This window comes from Humulus lupulus, chromosome 5 (genome assembly GCF_963169125.1).
Source record: "Humulus lupulus chromosome 5, drHumLupu1.1, whole genome shotgun sequence".
Classification (NCBI taxonomy): Eukaryota; Viridiplantae; Streptophyta; class Magnoliopsida; order Rosales; family Cannabaceae; genus Humulus; species Humulus lupulus.
In genome coordinates, this window is record NC_084797.1 from 236744882 (window position 1) to 236753469 (window position 8588).

General features: G+C 36.6%; 2 protein-coding genes and 1 non-coding gene across 4 annotated transcripts; 2 read left to right on the forward strand and 1 right to left on the reverse strand.

Annotated features, from left to right (window-relative positions):
• The first annotated feature begins 269 nt into the window (after positions 1 to 269).
• Positions 270 to 4517, forward strand: LOC133778468 (BTB/POZ domain-containing protein At1g63850). Of its 2 annotated transcripts, XR_009869108.1 has the most exons (4): positions 270 to 2093; positions 2380 to 3351; positions 4079 to 4154; positions 4243 to 4517. XR_009869108.1 is itself a non-coding variant. In XM_062218408.1 (3 exons), exons 1-2 carry the CDS (start codon positions 978 to 980, stop codon positions 3319 to 3321), a joined length of 2058 nt encoding a protein of 685 aa, XP_062074392.1. In that variant the 5' UTR covers positions 270 to 977; the 3' UTR covers positions 3322 to 3351; positions 4079 to 4517. The 2 variants fall into 2 exon arrangements, 1 of the variants encoding a protein (XP_062074392.1); XM_062218408.1 differs by having other exon boundaries at positions 4079 to 4517.
• A 334-nt stretch (positions 4518 to 4851) lies between these two features.
• On the forward strand, positions 4852 to 4924 carry TRNAA-AGC (transfer RNA alanine (anticodon AGC)). Its single transcript has one exon. It is a non-coding gene; the product is annotated as a tRNA-Ala (tRNA).
• Positions 4925 to 5616: 692 nt separating this feature from the next.
• On the reverse strand, positions 5617 to 8369 carry LOC133778469 (phosphoglycerate mutase-like protein AT74H). The gene is made up of 5 exons (XM_062218409.1): positions 7694 to 8369; positions 7493 to 7612; positions 6087 to 6300; positions 5891 to 5971; positions 5617 to 5792 (listed from the first exon to the last, which is right to left on the reverse strand). The coding sequence occupies exons 1-5, from the start codon at positions 8205 to 8207 to the stop codon at positions 5699 to 5701; spliced, it is 1023 nt and encodes a 340-aa protein (XP_062074393.1). The 5' UTR covers positions 8208 to 8369; the 3' UTR covers positions 5617 to 5698.
• Positions 8370 to 8588: the final 219 nt, after the last annotated feature.

The window sequence follows — 8588 nt, forward strand, 5'->3', positions numbered from 1 at the left end:
CACCTAGGGATCATCAAATTAAAAAAAAACCAAGTATTTTTTACATTGAATTGGTTTTTACTCCTTAGGATAGAGTAGCCAATAAAATGGAAAGAAACCCAAAAAAATAAAATAAAAAAGTGAAGCACAACACACAACTAGCAATTCCCTCCAATTTTAGCAAAGAAAAAAAGAAAAAAAACCATTCAATTTCAATATATATTGATATTCATTCATTACAAAGACAAATTTAACAATTATGAAAACATTGCATGCCTCAAACCCATAAACCAAACAAAACTACCCCTTGTGGTATGTGGGTCCAATCTACATTTCTTTAAATATTATCTGACAACTCCAAAGCTTTCCAGACAGATACATCAAAATAGCAAATTAATTAAAAAGAAAAAAAGAAAAGAAAGTAAAACCCAATCCAATCCATTCCATAAAAAACCCATGCTCTCATCCCCACATCATCCAAGAATGAAGATCAATAGAAAAAAAAAATAAAAAAAAAAAGACATAAAAATCATCTCCTTCTTCTTACAGCTTTTTCTCTCTGTCTTTTCTTCTTTCACACTCACCTAAGTCTAACAAAGGTTGAAACTTGATGATGATGATGATGATGACGCTATTTGAGTTGTATTTAGGAGAAGACTCTCTCTTAATTACAGAGAGTAAAGAGACACTACTTCTTCTAAGCTAAAGAAAGACTCATTCTTTTTCTTACTGTCTCTCTCTTGCATTTAATGCTTTCTCAGACTCATCGTGTAGCTTGTCCATGTCTTTTTAACAAATACTGAATAATCATTCATTCTTTCATTCAAAAACACTAAAACCCACCTATCCTTGTCTCGTTTCCTTCGCCATTTTTAATTTACTTTTTTCTCTCTCTCTTTCTGTCTCAAGCTCAGATGCCAATGTCCTGAGCTAAAGGACAATATATATCAACAATTAAAAATATTTATATTTATATATAAACTGGGGTATAACATTTCATGGCAGCAGCAGCTACAACCACTAGTACTACTACTACTACGACTGCCCACCTTAAAGTTCAAGCCCAACCCATTAGGCCCAAACGCCGAAAGTGTCGAGAAACCACAATTTCCACCTCCGCCGCCGTCGCTGGGGTCGGGAACGGTGTGAACTCTACTGGGTATTACCTTAATCATCGCCGGAAGCTTGACCCACCGGCGCCCACTGTAGTCTCTCCGGATAACTCTTGGTGTTGTCCTGCTTCCAAGCCCACTATTTCCTCTTCTTCTCATTCTCATTCTCACCCTCCTCCTCCTCCCCCGCCGCCATCTCCGCCGGCGCAGCCTCGCCAGAGGGTAAAGGAAATCCCGGTTAAGGAATCAAAACCAGCGCAGCAGGTTGCCTCGTCGGGTCCGTTGTCTTCGCCGGCTTCGTCTCCTTCCTCATTTAGGATCCGCTTATCGCCGGGGAGTCTCTCGCCGGTTATGGATTTCACGACCGCTTCTCCTACTCCAACGAGTAACTCCGTAAATGGGAACGGTTACTCGGGTCACCACGATTCGTTCCCCTCGAGCTTTAGCAAGTTCAATTCGGTGCTTACGGCTGGGCTCTTGAACCCAATGTCGCCACCGCCGCCTACTGATAAGACCCGATCAAGCCCGACCCTTTTCGAAATGATGGCGAGCGAGCCTGATATCCACCCCAGAACCCAGATCCAATCGAGCAACGTCACTGTGGCTAATCATAGGAACCATACTACTATTACGGTCCAGGACAGACAGGCCTTGATGATGCAGCGGATTGCGGAGATTTTGGGGTCTAGGAGCCCTGGTAACCAGTTCAACGACCCGTCTTCTAGTGATATCAAGCTCACGTTGAGCTCCCGGGATGGGTTTAGCATTACCATGAATGTTCACCGCCAGATTCTCGTTGCGCACAGTCGTTTCTTTGCGGTGAAGCTTTCCGACAGGTGGGCGAAGCAGCAGCGAACGACGTCGTCTACGCCTCACATTGTTGAGATTGCCGACTGTGAAGACGTCGAGGTTTATATCGAGACTTTGCGGTTAATGTACTGTAAGGATCTGAGAAAGAAGCTCATGAGGGATGATGTTCCTAGAGTTCTTGGCATTTTAAAGGTAACGTTTTATTTGTTCGAGAATTTTTGCGGTTACTGTTATGGTTTCATAAATATGGCGATGGGACATCTGAAATTTGAAAATTATACTATTTGTCTCATTGTGAAACTTGTTCTAAATTAACAACCATACTGAATTTTAAAATGAGGACACGGTAGAGAACCCATTGTTTAGAAGTTCTTGTTTTGTGTCTTTGGATTATAGTGGTCGCCAGCCAAGAAACGCACATACTTGTTTTCAGGGTGTTTAATGCTTTATATTGTATTGGTGTGTGTGGTGTCTATAGGTTTCAGCTGCAATTGGGTTCGATGCTGGTGTTTTATCTTGTTTGGAGTACTTAGAAGCTGCGCCATGGGCTGAGGATGAAGAAGAGAAGGTGGCCTCGCTTTTGTCGGAGCTCCGGCTGGAAGGGGTTGGTGCAGGGGAAGTTCTAAAGAGAGTTTCAGTTGAAGTTACTAATGGAACTGAAGATGCAAATGACAATGAGGAGGTGCTTCTCAAACTTTTACATGTGGTTCTTGAAGGTAAAGATGAGAAGGCGAGGAGGGAGATGAAAGGTTTGGTGTTGAAGATGCTGCGTGAGAATGCGTCACAAAATGATCTCAGGAAAGAGTCTTTGTATTCTGCTTGTGATGGTTGCTTGACGTTGCTTCGCCAACACTTTATGCGGGCGGTGGATTCGGACCTCAAAGAAGTGAATCAGATTGCAAGGCAAGCGGATAATCTACACTGGATTCTTGATATCTTGATTGACAGACAGATTGCTGAGGATTTCTTGAAAACATGGGCATCTCAAACTGAGTTGTCTGAAGTGCATTCTAAAGTTCCTGCGGTTCATAGGTTTGAGATTAGCAGAGTCACAGCTCGCCTATTTGTTGGTATTGGAAAAGGGCAGCTCTTGGCTTCCAAGGATGTAAGATGTATGCTTTTACGAACGTGGTTGGTGCCATTTTATGATGATTTTGGGTGGATGAGAAGGGCCTCGAAAGGTCTAGATAGACACTTGATTGAGGATGGTCTCAGCAATACGATTCTTACTCTTCCATTAGCTTGGCAACAGGATATCTTGCTTGCTTGGTTTAATAGATTCTTGAACTCTGCTGAAGATTGCCCGAACATACAAAGAGGGTTTGAAGTTTGGTGGAGGAGGGCCTTTTGGAGACGCGGTGGGGAGCAGGAAAGGTCAAGATCACTGCGGATTATGAATGCCACCATTGAGAATTCTTAGAAGCAGTAGTTCCACGATTTTGAGAATAAGGTGCTTTCACGGCTCTGTTTCCTTTACCTTCTTCTGATTATGGCTCTAATCTTTTTTGACTATTTGTTAATATTCTTTCCTTGTGCTCTGGGGTTATTTTTTTTTTATGTATAAAGCAAACAAGGTGATTGTTTCTTAAGGGAGTTTGACTAGTAGGCTTGTAGTTTTTCCCGTTTGACTGAATGTACCCTGGTTTAGTTTGAAAGAAAGATAGATGATACTCATCTCATATAATCGTGCAACTTTTGTATTTTGTTCATGAAGTTTGAATCGTCATGTCCGAATTAATCAGTTTACAGATAACCAAAAATTGACCATACTGCTGGGATCTTGATGACTTTCTTACTCGTTGATTTTTCTACTAAATGCCATGTTTATGTTTCTACATCTTGAAATAAAAGGCTTCTGTAGAAGAACTTTTAGGTGTTGGCATTGATGTTTGGTGAACCAGCTTGAGTAGCTGTGCGACTGGATTTTTTTACCTGCTTCTTTTGATAAACCACAACATCATTAAATTTCTAATTCCCATAGTTATTCTAACAAGTTGAGAGGTGTTACTCTATTAAATTGGTCTCAAAAACTAAGTTCTCCCAAATATTGAATGATATCGGTACAAAATTGCATGCATTACCAATGGCCAAACATTGGCCTGTGTAAAAAGTTGCCTCAAAATATGGTCATTGATCCCCAAACATTAACTTTTTAACCTTCTTTGGTTTGTACACAGTTTCAAACAAAGGCAAAAGGGTCTTGTGATATTGGGAGTAGTAGAAAAGGGGGTCAGCATAGACAAGTATCTGAAGGTAAAGTTTTTGCTGATTTATCCTTATGGTAAGTTAAGATTGCAGACTCTGCCATTTCTAGAAAGACTATGCTAAAAATGTTTTGCAGGGACAAGACAAAGATGATTGGAGAGAAAAGCTCTGGAGTTTCAAATCAAAAAGTCCAAAAACCAACCACCACCAACTTCAACTCATTTTTAGTATGTTATTTGATAGGAGAGTAATAATATGTTTAAATATAGAGGATGATAATTGGTAAGTAAGTAAGTAGGTCCATGGGGTGATTTTGTATTTTTGTTTTAATGATTGTTCCAATGTAATTCTTTTTTTGGTTGTTGGGATTTTGTATTCAAAGGTATTAACAATGATTTTCTTTTGAGACAAGACTTTCCTTCATTGTTCTTCTTGCAACCAACACCAACTTATTTAAAAATATATAATAAAAAAAATTATAGTTGGTAACTTTTCATCCTTTCAGGTGTGTAGTATTCTCTAGTGTTGGTCTGATTTGTTAGGGGTGGTTTAACCTCGACTGACTCAGAAATTATAATATGAACAAACAAGAGTTGGTTAAAATATAAAATGCATGTAAAAGATGTCCTCTTGTTTTCAATAGAGTTGAAAATAAAAAAAAAAAATATTGTAATTTAGTTGATTCTATTAAGCTGGGAAAGGTATTTTTATTTATATATAATAATAACTTTAATATAACAAACATGGGGATGTAGCTCAGATGGTAGAGCGCTCGCTTAGCATGCGAGAGGTACGGGGATCGATACCCCGCATCTCCATTTTATCCAAGTTTTTTCTTATAAACGACAATGGTTTTAAAAAACGACAATAAACTGCTCAAACAAATGAAAACGAAAACTGACAATAAGCGACAATGATTTTAAGAAGCAAACAAAATCTATAAACGACAGTTTTTAGAAAACGATAATTATTTTAAGAAGCAACTGAAACACGACAATCATATCGAAAAATAAAAAACGACAATAATTTGCAACAGTAAAAAACGACAATAATTTGCAACAGTAAAAAACGACAATAAGAAGCAAAATATGGAAATACGACCGTCGCATTTTCAAAATCTATTAATGAAACGACAATATATTTTTTTTTTCCACAAAAAACTATTTTTGTAATTATATTTTGAAACTTTTTAGTAAGTAGAGGGTCTGAATCATCATCTTCTTTTTCCTAAACTTTTTATACTGAACATGATTTGCAGAATAACCAATTTATAAGCTAATCTTATTTCGTACTATGTCAATACTAATTTTCTTTTGGAATTAACACATCAATAATAGATCCACAGCATCATTTGACTTTAATAAATCTAAGTTGAAGTTACTTTTTTGGAAATGTTTAAATGTACAATTTTATGATTAAATATCATATTATCAATCTAAAATATTCTGTTCATAATTATATTTTTTAATCACAAATTCGTTATTCCTAAAAGGATGAAAGAAAAGAGCTCTTCAAGACTAATTCTAAGTTTTTCATTAATAGTTAGATTCATCTCCATTTAGTACATCACAGCTAATAATTGATAGATACATTTATTTTACAGCACACTCTTCATCCAAGTGAGGGAAGAAGGCATTCAAAGTTGGGCAGTCATAGTTCAGCTCTCCAGGTTTTGCAAATTTTTGCCTTGATATAATCACAAGTCAAAACCACCACAAAAAGTCAGATCATTGTATAAACATAACATGTAGTAGTAACTGGGTAACATTTTATCAAGTTCTTACCATTCCTGATCAGTAAGCATAGCATCTGTCAAACCAAACTCTCTTAGCTCTTCTTCACTGTGATGTACCAACAAACTATACCTATAGATACAACATAATCGACTATATATGAGATAAGGTCAAGTTATATGCTCTGTTTTTTTCTTCTTCACTAAACCAACATTGATTGAGCTATATAATTAATATATATACTTACCTTCCCCTATAACCTTTCTCCATAACTATCATCTTCCCATTGCCAAAGTTATTCAATCCTTCGAATTGTTCTACAGTCCATTTGTACCATCTCATCAGAAACACTCTAAGAGTCAAACCATGTGAAACTATCACCAAATTCATTCCTGTGTTTCTTTCCCCTGGTGGCTGAAATCTCCCTACATCAATATCTGATTTCAGCGTTTCTCTGAACCCTGCCAATACACAAGCATGACATGATTTGTATATAAATACTAATTTGATGTAATATTTTATATGGACCACCATAATTAATTATAAACTCATTATAATGTCAAATTAGTATAGGTTATGGACAATAGTGTATTTATATTTGATAATGCATTGTATTTTTATAAGATGGATACAATGACAGACCCAAATGGACCTCTCAAATTTTCTTAAAAAAAAAAATCAAATATAATTTTTTTTATTTTTTAGTCATTCACTTAGAGCATCTCCAGTGCTTGTAGTACTGGGCTACGATCCCAATTTTGGGAACAATGTAAAATTTAATATTTTGTTTAATTACTGTAACTTTGACTATAAATAACAAATGAAAAACAAAGCAACGTTGCCAACAGTGGGCAACGTTACCAAAAATTAAGATTAAATATATATTATTTTTGTTGACTTTGGACCACTTTAACACAGGCATTATTTTTAGCCACGACCATTGCTGATCCTCTTAGACATTTTTATCAATTTACCCTTTCTAACATAGATGTATTTTTACATTAATTTTACCCTTTAATTTGTTTATTTTGTACCATCATTTTATTTTTGTCTTTGTAAGATCAAATCTTCAGTTTGCCAATGTAGTACCTAGCTTGGAGCCCATGAATGCTCTCTAAGTATTTTTCAAGAGTCCACTGGGCTAAGACTATTAGCTCTCATTTTTGGAGCTGAAGGTCCAATAAACCCAATTCGCTTTTTACAAAGATATAATATTTGGATGTTGTGACAGATTAATAGAGATAGTAGTAGTGCAGGTAGACACCTCAAATTAGATTTTCTATTCTATTACTTAAAATATATCACAAATTTTTTTTTATTTTTTTTATCTCAACATTTTATATTACACCATTTTTCAGCTTTTTTACTTTTTTTTTTCTATATCATTTATATATTATATTTTTAATATATTTTACTTACATATCTAACTAAGCTACAGTAGCTAATTAGCAAGTTTAAATCATATCTGCTATTAGTGCTCTTAGACACCTCTTACAATTATAAACACAATGTTTGATTTTGTAATTTTAAGCTGAATGAAGTTATCAATGCCAATCTAGAAAGATTAAGAAGTAACTTTCAACATAATTTACTTGACAAACTTTAGATTGTCCTAAAACATTTTCATAAGCCCATAAGAATAAAAATACGTACCAGTAATCCTATCATAAACATCAGCAGCCGATTCTCCATTAGGGAATCGAAAGAAGAATCGCCCATAAAGTGTACGGAGCGTCTTCTCGTGCCTCATTCTCTCCCTATCCTGAAAATTCCCTTTTCCACAAACGAAATCCGATTAGGGTTTTCTCAATTCAGGTTTAATTAGGTAAATTGACAGAGACCGAGAAAGTATACCAAAATCTTGTTCTCGAAGACGAGGCTCTTCCCTGACTCCGGCGATTCTGGATCGATCGAAAGCTCGACCCAAGCCACGGAGAGTTTCTCGGGTTCTTCTGTAAGGCGAAACGTAGAAGTAGACCTTCCAATCAGGGACTCCGTCTCTCTCGATCATTTCCCTAATCGCAATCCCACTCTCCTCAGCTTGAGCAATTCCTCTCTTCGTCAGCGAGATCTTGGGATCCGCGGTTCTCGTGTAAACGCTCTCGTCGATGTTCCCTTCGCTCTCTCCATGGCGGACTAGGATTATCCGGCGAGGCCTCGGCGGCGGCGTCATCGGTGGAGTTGTTACAGCCGAATTCACTTGCTGTTGTCGATTTTTCGGGAAAAAACCAGACAGGGAGCCATTGGCCTCGCTCGGGTTGGAATTCGATGAACTGCACAGTATAGTAGTAGTTGTAGCAGTGTTGAGTCTTGTGTGAGAAATCGAAGAGGAGGAGAGTGAAAGTGAGAGAGGAAGAAGTGACGCCATTGTTGATGTTGTTGTTTGGTTGGTGAGAAAGTTAGCAGAAGCAAAAGAAAAGTGATTGACTGAGTTGAGTAGTTTCCGCCATTAGAGAGACGATGGAGTTTGGTGGCAGCGGTTTACAGTGGTAGCTATAACTAACTATATGGTGTACGTTGTTCAGTTTGGAAATCTATCCTAATATCTTGGAAGATAATAGTTCTAAACTATATTATCATCTCTTTTAACCAATCATTTATTACAAATATACTATGATAAATATATTTACACCAAAATATTATGAAGTCACAAATATTTTACTTTTGAAAAAAATAAAAATAATAAAGACAACTATTTATTTATTTTTTGAGTAAAGTAATTAAAATAGACTGTGTTAAATATTTAATT